The following is a 12,983-nucleotide window of genomic DNA, read 5'->3' on the forward strand; positions in this document are numbered from 1 at the left end:
AATTCCTGCTTTAAAAGGGAAACAAAATTGCTTGAAGTTGACTGTAATTCAGACATTCTGTCAAATTTGTATTTTTTTGTCCCTTTTCGGTCATATTTTGGCAAAGAAATTGTGTCCATTCCCAAGAAACAACTTCATATTTAGTGAATACACTCATTATTACATAATTTATCATATATGAAAATATAAAGTTGTTCCTTTGGGTGTGGACAAAGTTTTCTGGATGTAAATCAAAACGAGTCAGTATAGATGAAGTTATACCATTTAGATAGCAATTTTAATTAATACGATTATATACCTTGATACCAAGTTTAGAATGTAGATTAAATATCATGAAATTTTGTAATTTAATGAACAGTCAACACCTTCCAGACCTCAATAATTTATGCAATTGTATTCGTATCATTAACGAAAAATAAGGGTGCAATATTAAAGTAATTTTCTAGTTGCACCTCCTAATAACTTTACTTATTGTACATGTGTTTAGGTGTAATTATCGGTGTTCTTTATCATATACGTGATATTTATTTGTATCTCTTTACCAAAGATGCTGGTGTTTAGAGAATAAAAAAGACGGATGTACTTGTGTTCTAAGAGTTACACATTCAAGACCGTGTATCTCAGTCCAAAAAAAAAAAAATACATGTGCAAATGTACATAGATTTTTTTAGTTTTCTGTATGTAAATATATGTAAAAAAGTACAATTCTCAAAAGTTTTTGTTAAATGTCATCTAATTGTAGCACCATTATGACATCAGTACAATGAACTAATGCCACAAAACATTCTTTTTTTTAATATTTATATATTTTACTATGATATGAGCAATTTTTATGCTTTTACATCCAAGTGGTTATTTTTGGCAATTTTGATAGCCTAATGCCTCTTCACCATTCCCGAAATCTCCATCGATGCAGAAATAAAAAAGTGAACGTATGTCTGATCATCGGTGGGTCTTTGACATGCATTTTTCAGATTTTTCACATTATGCCAGATTATTAAAAAAGCTTTTACTAAATGATATTCCCCACAAAGCGTTTATATGTCGTACTAGTTGCGTTGATGTTTTCGTCGTATACTTATTGTTTTGTGAATACGTTCTCTATACATAGATGCGATGTGACTAAGATTTATTTACACTTTTCCATGAATATGCATGGAATCTATATGTATGCAAAGCGAGATGTAATATACGGGCAATATGTAAAGAAAACAGTGCACATGTTTTTAAAGTAAAACCCACAAGCCTTTTTTACCGTTTGTGAACTGTTACTGTTTCAAGTGTTATTTTTTGTTGTTGTTGTTTTTATGTTTATTTTGTGTGTTCTATCATTCACGCAACGATAACAATATGCACGTGTGTGGTCCTACAATACTACTGCGCGGAATGATGATTAGTATTATAATTACAAGTGCATACCAAAATTTTCGATGTTTATTTTGTATAACAATAAAAAAAAATACCCCTTAGCTCTATCATATATAACACTACATAACAGTTTCTTACCATATACACTGTATTTTGCGTTCCAAAACTACATGTAATTTATATTTATAATCAATATGCACACACAAGTACAATGAGCAAGCATTGAGTGCAGCTCTGCTTTAATACCAGACAGTAGCTTATGATGAGTGATCTATGCCTTTCTTATTTCCAAACATTTTTTATTGGAAATCGTTCAGCAGACCTGACAGAAACTGTATTCGAAAAATAAAAGTGCTAATGAAAGTTGCCCATCGGAGACATTTTGGTTTTGTTCTACTTCAATAAAAGTACGGGAACATTTTCCGCCAGAATATATACGCTGTAACCAGTCAAAAATATTTCAAGTTATACAACAGATCCCAAATATTGCTTAATTGCTATCCTTCAAGAGACCTCATAGAAACTGTATTCGAAAATAAAATTGCAAATGAAAATTGCCCACTGTAGACATTAACACTTAAAATTTGGTTACGATCTACTATAGAAAAAGTACGGGAAATGTTTACACTATAACCAGTCGAAATATATTTCACGATATATAGCAGATCCAAGGACATGAACATATGAAGAGATGTTTTAGGGCCTAACAAATACTAATGTATTTGAACAGATTCATTGATTAACTTGAGATATAATGAATCGCCCATTGCCTGGTTTTTAGGCGAGCCATACTTAAGAACTACATGTCGAAATTTGCGTAGTTCTCCGTATATATTACATGTATGTATATCAACACTCGACTAATACAATAACTTTCTCTTTAATATTCTTTGAGTATATAATACATTAATGTTTCCTAAATTATGTGTTTGCTATATATTTGGAAAACTGAATACGTCCTTGTCCAATTGGCACTTTTAGACCAAACACTAGACGTCCTAAATAGTCCCATGATAAACTGCAAGGTATACCATATACACGGTTTATATCTTCAGTTCCTCTCATCAAAACTTTCAAGCATTGCCCAGAGTTATCTAAGATATGAACATCGCCTGTAATGTCATTAGCGCATATAATGTCACCTTCTTCGGAGCACGTGACACAACTAGGTTTAAATGTTGTTTTCTTCACTGTTCCGCAATATCTTCTTTTCAGAAATCCCTCGGAGTTAAAAATTATTATTGCACCATTTTCAGGACTATCAGCTCCCGCTACAATGATATCGTTGTTGTAATTATTGATTATCACTCTATGTGGAACTACAAACAAAATCCTCCCCAAATGATTAAATCCAGGAATTTCCATAACTACAGATCCATCCTTTTTTAGTTTTATTATCTTACTCGGGAAAGTTTGTTTATACCCATAATTCTTTATTAACCCGACGTATATATAGTCACACACTACATGTATGCATGTAGGTTTCATCGGTTGGACATCTTTCACTAACATCTCATTGTACATTGAATCTATTGTTATGACGGCAGCCCGGTGACGATTGGTATAAAATATTTGGTCGCTATCAAAATCGTAATGAAAATCATACATGTCAACCTCTGATAAACTATACTCTTTTACAGTTATTACTTTCCTTGACCTATTGAGGTCTACTTTTATCTTTCTCAGACCATTTGAACCGTTTGTGTCATTACAGTTATTCCCAATCCACATGGTATATTGGTCTACACAACATACAGATACAACGTAAGCAAACGGTACAGTGATACAAGTTGAATCTGCCTCCACTTTGATACAAGGTATTCGATTGTCTTGGTTTGTTTCCATGACGAGAGATTGTGCATTTTCGTTAACTTCGCTGCCATCGGTGGTATCCACTGTCTTTCTAAGTTTACTTTCTTTAAAATTTTCTTCTACGTGATCTTTAAGTGTAGAACCTCTTTTGGTCGGCTTTAGCTTTGAACCACAAGAGACCGTCACATCTTTTTTGTTTCTCAAACTGTATTTCTTCCGTGTTTCCATTTCTGTCAAAAATATATATTTATGCTTCAGTATATTTATTTTTGTGTTTTAATTAAATCATAGTATGAATATAAAACGGTTTTGGAATTTATATTGATAATTAAGGAAGCGTATTAGGGCCATCCTTTTTAATCTTTCTTTTCAAAATGTCGACTTTAATCTTGGAATTATCAACCTTAATCTTGGAATTATCAACCTTAATCTTGGAATTTCCAACTTTAATCTTGGAACTATCAACTTAAATCCTTGAATTATCAACATTAATCTTGGAATTTCCAATGAGCGTCGGACGAATGAGTATCGGACCAATGAGCGTCGGACTTATGGCATTATCTCGGTTTCCAATACTTTATATTATACAAAGGTTTCCATCACTGGATAACTGAATATAATGACTATTCAACCATACCTTTGTATTCAAGGGTGGATCCAGGATTGTAAGGGGAGGTACAATTGACCGGGGGAGGAGATTATCCTTGACCTAAAACAGGAAGAATAGGCAAAAAATAATAAATCGACCGTAAAGATATTGATAACTTAATACATATTAAAATCTGCCATTGGGTACATCTGTTTTAAAAAGGAAATGAAGTATGATTGCCGGCATAACTTTTTTCGCGCTACTTTTCGTCGTGTAGAAATTGATGTGAAATATAGTTGTATCGTGACGAGTTTGAATTTTGCTCCGGTTTGATGGTGTTATGAATAACATCGACAGTCCGACACTCATAAGTCCGACGCTCATTTGTCAGACACTCATAAGTCCGACACTCATTGGTCCGACGCTCATTGATAATTCCGAGATTAATGTTGATAATTCCAAGATTAAAGTTGAAAATTCCAGGATTAAAGTTGATAATTCCAAAATCAAAGTTGACATAAAAAATCCTTTTGACTCAGTCTTTGAAAATTCACTCTATGTGTTGTTATTTTTGGTTAAATCAGAGTATGACTATAAAACGATTTTGGAATTCATTTTGACTATACATAATATAAAGAATAATTCCTTTTGTTTGATTTTTTGAAAATTCACTCTACTTCTTGTTATTTTAATATTCCTTATATATAACGACTCTCTTCATACTTTGACGTTTACTTTATGGATATAATACAATTAATTGTTGTAGACGTTATGATAAGTTGTGTTCTGTATCACAAATATCGCTTGTATAGTCCTGTAAGACATCATAGTTTTTAATTGGACGTTTATATGCGCAAGTTCGGTAGTCTTGTATTATCTCTGTTTATTTATTGAATTTGTTTTTGTTTTGTTTTTTATTGTTTTGTTTTTGTTTTTTGTTTTTTTGTCTTTGGATATCAGTTTTTATTTTTACTTAGCCGTGCTATTCTACCGCGCTGACAGAAAGGATTAGCAAATGTCGAGGATACAATCATAAAGCAAAACAGACGGGATCACCAACAGCCGATAAATAACAACCAGGGGCGGATCCAGGATTTCAGTTTTTTTTGTTTTTTTTTTCTTTGGGTGGGGGGGGGGCGTTAATTGAATTAAATGCCATGCAAAGCAAGACAAGAAATATTATGAGGTGAAACTTGTGGTGAAAATTTTATCTTACCGATTTAGGGGGTGTGGTGTACGCCCGGCACGCCAGTCCTTGGATCCGCGCCTGACAAAAGACCGTACTATACAAAGAAAAATGAAAAGCACGAACCCCAATATAATGGGGCAAACTCAATCGGAACTACTCGGCTATTTCCGCTACTAAAAAATAACAGATTTTCTTTTTTTGTAACTAGAACTGCTGAGGAGTTCCGAATAGGGCAAACTTGCTCATGTGCTCAGAAATAGGGAGTAGTCGCTTCTGACTGCTATATATACATCCCGATGTCCTGACCTCTATGATGTGATATAACTAAGCAATCCGCAAGACGTTTTTTTACTGTAGAAAACGTATTTTTGAAATGAGACGAAGTCATTATAACGGTAATCAATTCGAATTTACCCTTTGACTTTAGAACCACTTGGTATTCGATAGTAGAAACCTATGCGCTCCGCCACAGGACGCTAAATTGTACGACCCTATCCATCCCTCCCTATTTCTAGTGACAATCAAAATTAGTCGACCCTATTATCTTTGCGTCGCATCCCATTTTTCATTTCATCGTGAACATCATTTCATGTTCAGTTTATCATCCATTTCATGTTCATCGTCAGAATATAGCTGAAATATTGCTGTTTGGACGTTAAAGCCCAACAATCAATCAATCAATCAAATATAAATATATTCAACTTTGTCCTCTTACAGGTCATAACAGCCTGTTGTTTGTTTTCAGTGTCGTAAGGTTACAACATTCTTCTTTTCTAACATGTTTTGTTTATTTGTTTTGTTATGTACCGGTCATTATTTATCTCCAGGGGTGGGCCGGCAAAAAAGTAGGGGGGGGTCAAAGAAAAAAATAGCAGTACTTGAAGGGGGTATGTATTTTTGATTATTTGATGAGGGGGGTCATGTTTTTTATAAAGACAAAATCATTTACATATGTACTTGTGCAATATCTAGAATTTTATACACAATCTCCTGTGTAATAAAGCTGTTTATGTTTGGTTCAGTCATTGTCTCTAATTGTTTCATTTTTCATCTCTGCATAGAAAATGACATTGCTTAAATTTTTACTTGGGGCCTTTCAGAGCTCACTACTAGATGGGGCCTTTCAGAGCTCACTACTAGATGAGGTTATCCTCATGATGAAGGTCTTGTTGTGACCGCTGAAGGTATTAAATTTACCACTGGTTGTAATGGTGGTTTGCATTTGTTGCATTATACCATACCTGTTCTTTTTCAATTGCATGAAGTGTATGTGCACATAGCAAAACACAAAAAATATTATTTCTTTTTAAATGAATAAATAGTGTTTTTGTGTGAAAAATAATAAATATGAAAAGATCACAAAAAGGTAACACAACAGTTTACAACTCCTTTACACACAATTGTAAAAAAAATTGAATAAACTTTAAAAATTGAATATATCAAACATGTATTTAAAAGTTCACAACATTTGAATTAAAGGTATGAAATGAACAAAAAACAAAAAAAAATAAAACTGAAAATCCACAAATACAAAAGTATTCAATAATGAACTAACTTAAAGTACTGACCAAACTGGTAAATAATGGATTTCATAATCATAAAAATATACATTGAAATTCCAGTTAACAAAAATGCAGGGGGTTGAGAATTTTTTTAGTGTTTGGAAAAGGTGGGGTCAGTTTTTTTTTTCGGGATCATTTTTCAATTTGCCGCCCCCTGGAGATAATTAATGACTGGTTCCTTACATGTATACTGAATGTATTTGACAAAAATGCGCTTTGAAGTTTCTTACGTCATCATGACAGGTCAAGGAGGCCATTTACTAGTACTTGCCACAATACAAGTAAATGAGCTTTTATTCTAAAGAATATACTAAAATACGAAAGAAATACACCTACCTATAGGCTACCAACACTCCTTGTTGCTACAACACACACGCTATATAAATATCTAGCGTGTATTTAATACAATGTCTAAACGTAGCTATTGAAATATCACTATTTAAAATAATCCATTAAACATTTAATAATTCTGTATGTATGAGAAGTGCATTTGGCCGGCAATTAACGCTCTGGTTTTTTAAATCTTTAAACTGGTAGGATTGAAGAAAGTTAGTTTGCCGCGTTGATATCTCACTCATAAATTGAAAGACCGACTGGATTTTGAAAATAAACAGTAAAATTTCACCTAGTTGTATAAACCTTAACACTTCAGTTCACAGAAAAATTGCCTAAAATGAAGTATTGTTATGGGCTAGGTATTTATATGCATTTGTCCCAACATGCACAATACGGCACAACAATATCTCTCGTCAGGATTTCGGATCTTACAGGCCGAATCAATTCAGTTGCACTTCGTTATGCACCACTTTAATTCTTTAGAGGCATTAAAATTTACTGCTATACGTACGTTCTTGAGTACTTCTTCAGTCCAACATCTTTGCAAACCCTTCATGGAAACTATTAGAAATTTGATAATCAGCTTCATTTCAATGGTTTGTATTGTGTGTACGCTTTTTACTCGCATGTCAACACAATGTTACTGGGAACGTTCTTGCGTTTTACAGCGTTATCGGAAATATGCCTGGCCTTAGTTTCATAAAAAAATCTCAAATTGAGGAGTTCCTCAAATAATTCCTCAACTGAAATTTCGACCAATCAGATTGCTTGAAATTGGATATTAATTTTGAGGAAAATCTCATATTGACATTTTTTATGATACCGGGCCCAGGGCACATTCTCGCAAGAATATTTCACAGAAAGTGACAATGTGTTAACAATACAAAGTCTATCCAATCTAGCCAGTCTAGCTTTCACAAACAGACCAATGTTAAATCTTTACTAAAGGCGAATTCTAAATTTGCACACCAAATACAACGGGGAGTGTAGAAAAATACTGCATGATCATTTGTTGTTCCACATTGAAGCGAATTATGCCTAACTGTTACAGTGAATGGAAACTGTGTTTTTGTTTCAATTAGTCTCTCCAAATTAGAGGGCAAGCAAAGTAATGTTTTTATCAATATGTTGATTTTCCTTTAATATCAATTAAAGGTGGATAGTCAATGGCAAATGATATACATGGAAGATCTAATACCGGTAGTAACCACACGATGAAAGGTGTTGTAGATTACCACAATGTTAAACCCCTAACGCAGGTTTTACGGTCGGATTCTTGGTTTTTCTATCACCGGTATTTGTTAATTTACGATAATTTCTTTAGAAAAAACGTGGATAGCGTAAGGAAATACTTTGGTATGAACGACAGTTTTGTTTATCTAAATAGTAATATGAGTATTCTTTATTGAACAAAACGCGCATAATATATGGGTATTTTTAACGCTTCAAATTAATGTTACTTAATTTTAGCATGGTACCTTTGCAACCGTCGTTGCAAGAGATGTTGCAAATATAAGAGCATCTATGAGAAATTTAAGAACTCTGCAGAGTTAATCATGAATAAAAAGTTCCCAATATGCATTTGAAATTTATGACAGACCATTTTGGTGTGAAAAAATTTTTTTTTAAAAATGAGACTAATTTCGCTTTATTTACGCTTGCATCTCATGAATCATTGAGAAAACGGTACACTTTTACCTCTATATTCAAGCAACCACTTAGAGGTTGACCATTTTAGCACTGAATGCGCATATTGCTATGTAGATTAACCAAACTGTCATTCATTTATATCGGAGTAATTTACTGAAGCTACCCACTTATGACTGTAAATTAACAAACGATGGTGTCGGCGTTAGAAGGAAAAAATGTGAATCCGGCGTTGAAAGCGTAAAAACTGGGTTAGGGTGATTACATACGTTCTTCGTTTGTGTTATCGCTTTCATAGAATTCAGATTTAAAAATTTTGAAACAATTCCAGATACCTATTAGTGTCGTTGTTACAGGTGCTTGCATATCGATGACCAGTTGGGAAAATTCATTGTCGTAAAGTTGACGATTACGAATCATTTTACCTACTTGTGTTTCCAATTTGAACGATTCATAATTTTTCAAATGTTCAGTACTCTATTTTGTTTGTGTATTTGTATAAATTTTCTCATATTAGAAAATTTGGAACTGTGGTCTGGTTTTCTGCACTGACAGCTATAAAGTATCTTAATTTCAGTACAACTGCTTACAATTTCAAGACAAAAACTAAGTTTCCATAGTTTAATGAATCATTGAATGATATGGTGCCTTTTTTAATTTTTAATATGAAAATTTTCGACTGAAGCGAGATATTTGACTTTTACGTTTACGTTGATAATGCTTCTCCACCTCACTTACTTGGAACCAATTGCTGACATCCCTTTCAAGATTATGAAACACGCTATGCTTGCATATTACCGAAAAACATATTCAACACATACTGATCTGCAAATGAAGCCCAAAATGTAATGATGGAATAAATAAAAGCTTGTGATAAGCAACTATAATCACATGGTAAAAGTATCAACTTATCGTTCGTCAAATGCTTTACAACAATATTGCTCGATGCATTACTATTCTTTCAGATGTTTTGTTGCTGATATAGAAAGTTAACATTAAAAATCATATTATTGAAAAGAACCAGAACATTGTTTTAGATGCCAATTTCTTGCTCTAATGACAATACTCATGGCTTTACTGTACTTTTCGAATATTTCACTTTCTATTTAACTGCAATGATCCTTCAAACAGAAATAGCTTAACTGCATGAGTAGAATTTTTGCATTTCAAAACTTGACATTAATCCGTTCTATCCACTTTCGGTATATCTACAGAAGACGATGAAACTCTGCAAGAATCCATTAAACAGCGCTTCATAGCTAGATCTGCAAAAAAAAAAAAATACTACCATGCTTCTTTTGAAACTATCCAGCTTTCAAAGAGGGTCCTCATCTTACAATGACACTTGATACTCTCGTAGTGGTATCAGTTCAGTGTGAAATTCGATAGGTCCTCTAGAAAAAGTAATAATGGGAATCAAGATTTTAGCGGAACTAAAAAAATGTGATCCAGGGACAAAGACTAGACATGAAAAACAGACATACACAACAAAGAACATAAAGTAAGTAAAATAATACATACAAAGTAAAAAAAAAGTAAATGAGCAACTCGGACTCCACTAAAAACTGGGAGCATGCACCGGTGAGGAAAAATCCTGTATGCTATATTAGTATCGATATGCAATTACATATCAAGATCTATGATTTTTCAACCATTTATTTCGACTCAAAAGGCACACATTGTTGGTATTCTACAAATGGCGGAACACCTAGATACAAATACCGGTACTTAGTACTTGATATTCTCCAAATTCTCCATACTTTGTAAAATAATAGAATCATTTTTCTAAATCTATCAAAGAAACTGTCATCTAAATGTTTCAATTTTAGATCGACGCTAAATTCTCAGCGATGTAGACGTGTTTTTCAACAAACGATTATAATTCCAATGGAACAGATTGTACTACTTGTTGAATTATTCTTTCGCTCCTATGAGGCTGACTTTATAGCTGATCTTTTCCTAATTAGGAAAATTTGCAAGCAAAATTAGGAACATCGTTTTGCCAGTACGGGTAAAGAGATCCCTTTGCATTGATCTTAGTTTCCACTTATTAGATGACGATTTCTCTGTAATTAGCCCTGGTCTCTGAGATATCATCCATTGGATTTCCTCTAAAGAACTTGAGATAAAGGAAATTGCAGTCAACATATATTGACCTCTTGTAGATGGAAAGAATGGATAAAATCATTACCAAACTATATGACAAACGCAATGACTGCTCATTCCGAATCGTCAACTTTCTTTTCATCTGTGGCAATATCCTTCAATACCTACGTATGAATCTGGAGGTTCCATACTCATACATTATGCAAGAGCATGCTGAAACCATGATGCGGGTTTTTTTGGAACGTGATAAACTTCTTACAATGGCTTCTGTGACAGGATTGTGTTACTACAAGGTTTAAATCATTACTACAAAAGTTTTATGGTCGTCATCATGAACTCGTAGATTGCTATGGTGTATCCATTGGCCCATGAGAATCGTTTTTCTCACAATGACGTGACATTTAATAAGCAACTCGGCAGGTGTTTTCCGGATAATCAGAGAATGCTTTCCATACCCTGTACCTGGTCTATGCTCTGCATTTTTTTAGAGTCCGGGTTGCTCATTTATTTGTGTGTCTTCGTGCATGTTTTCGTTTGGTTATTTCATGTTCTTTGTTGTGTACATGTGTTTATTTCCCTAGTCAAATACTGGGATTATAGTTTTTTTTCAATTACCATTCAAATCCCTTGACAAAGCTCAGCACCCTATTTTATGAGGAAAACATAAGCAGTTATCATGTAGAAATGTAGAAGTTAATTTCAAGCTTTCTGTCTCTACTTGTTCGCCTCATTATAGCTAGTTATGTTTTTTCGGATTTTTTTTTCGTTACTGATGTATTGTGTTGTAGTTGCGTGTTTCCAGTAATAGTCTAACTCTATAGAAATATCTCTAATTTGAAACAAAATCAACCCTAAAATGTACTTGCTATTTAACAGTCTATCCCAAGCCACAAGAGTTTTATCATTAAACGGCTTTTAACAATTCAGTTCTAAAATAGCCACAATAATTGCGTTGCCAACATAGTTGAAATTTCTTGAATGCTTATTTTCATATATTTCAAGTTATTTGTTTTAAATTTTAGAAATAGTATCGACACATATTCGATGAAAGCATGATTCAACAGATAGGCCAATTATTAAAGCAACATCCATCTTTACAGATCCGGTAGACACAGAACACTTTCCAACTTTCATAAAAAATTGTTGTCACTGAAGATAAAGTACCACATTAATTCGTCTTTATCTATAAGACGCATTACTTTAACTGTGAATTTCAAGTACACAAAGCAATCCCACTTAAAACACTTTCGAGGGAAAAAAATCATACGCAATAACAAAACGAACTCCTCCTTTTTTGGCATTTCCTAGAAAGACGAAGGTTGAAACAACAATATTCATTAATCTTCTTTTTATAATTCTATCCCACACACACAGGTAAAAGAAACACTAATTCTTTTTTGGAATTCATCGCTGCTGTTTATTTTTAGCAACCGACTTGAAAGGCAGGTATACGCACCTTGGTCTACACCACAACAAATCTTTTCTTCATACAACGTCATCCGGATGGGTATCAATGGTACACCTTTATAATCAAATCTCTTATGAGGCATACTCTTTATTTCAACTTCTGCTATAGGGGATTTTCAATCACTAAAATATTCTAGATATAGTGACTAGTAACTTCACTCTATTTATCAAGAGAGCTTGAAATAATGGACATTGCAAACACATTGAAGTCAGCCCTTTATCTTTACCATAATCTCGACCTTGATGAATAAAACTTTCCACTACACAAAATGACAAACGATATGATTTTTATTCCCTAATTGTCATCTATGCAACAGACAAATGTGGAACAACATCAGCAGAAAAAGAAATTTGGTACAGAAAGAAGTGTGGCCAATGGAGGAAGATGCTATAATAGTGAATGCAGTCGGAATGAAGAAACAGGGAAGCTGGCTAAATTGGGATGGTGCAAGACATGTAAAGTTAGGATGGAACGATATATGGAAGAAGGAACCATCTAGACTGCAGTTTTAGCTGAAATCAGTGTATGACGTCCTTTCAAGTCCTACAAACTTTGCAACTTGGGGGATTGACAGAAGATCCGAAGTGTGTAGTATGTGGAAAGCCATCAAATTTAAAACCCTTTCTATCAACATGCTCAGAGTCATTGAAAGATGGAAGATACACCTGGAGACACGACTAAGAACTTGCAGTGTTGTCTGTCACCTTAGATAGAAATGTAAAAAAGCCGAGGAAAACCAAAGAAAGCTTGAAATTTGTCAACTTTGTGAAGGAAGGGAAGACAGGATACAGAGCGGGTGTTAAAGGAATGGTCTATTAGGGACAGCAACAGATTGGCAGATGAGGGTAGACATTAGATAGAGAATGGCGTTTCTAATAGAAATAGCAGTTACAAACAAGAGGCCTT

The 12,983-nt window shown here is 33.7% G+C and overlaps 1 protein-coding gene across 2 annotated transcripts; it reads right to left on the reverse strand.

The window, feature by feature from the left end:
• Positions 1-1,459: 1,459 nt before the first annotated feature.
• Positions 1,460-7,125, reverse strand: LOC148614690 (uncharacterized). Of its 2 annotated transcripts, XM_088588966.1 has the most exons (3): positions 6,857-7,125; positions 3,818-3,889; positions 1,460-3,410 (listed from the first exon to the last, which is right to left on the reverse strand). In XM_088588966.1, the coding sequence occupies exon 3, from the start codon at positions 3,406-3,408 to the stop codon at positions 2,290-2,292; it is 1,119 nt and encodes a 372-aa protein (XP_088445092.1). In that variant the 5' UTR covers positions 3,409-3,410; positions 3,818-3,889; positions 6,857-7,125; the 3' UTR covers positions 1,460-2,289. The 2 variants fall into 2 exon arrangements, with proteins under 2 accessions (XP_088445092.1, XP_088445091.1); XM_088588965.1 differs by lacking the exon at positions 3,818-3,889.
• Positions 7,126-12,983: the final 5,858 nt, after the last annotated feature.

The sequence above is a fragment of the Perna viridis genome, chromosome 6 (genome assembly GCF_037379345.1).
Source record: "Perna viridis isolate PV_CMFRI_1.1 ecotype Kerala chromosome 6, ASM3737934v1, whole genome shotgun sequence".
Lineage (NCBI taxonomy): Eukaryota > Metazoa > Mollusca > Bivalvia > Mytilida > Mytilidae > Perna > Perna viridis.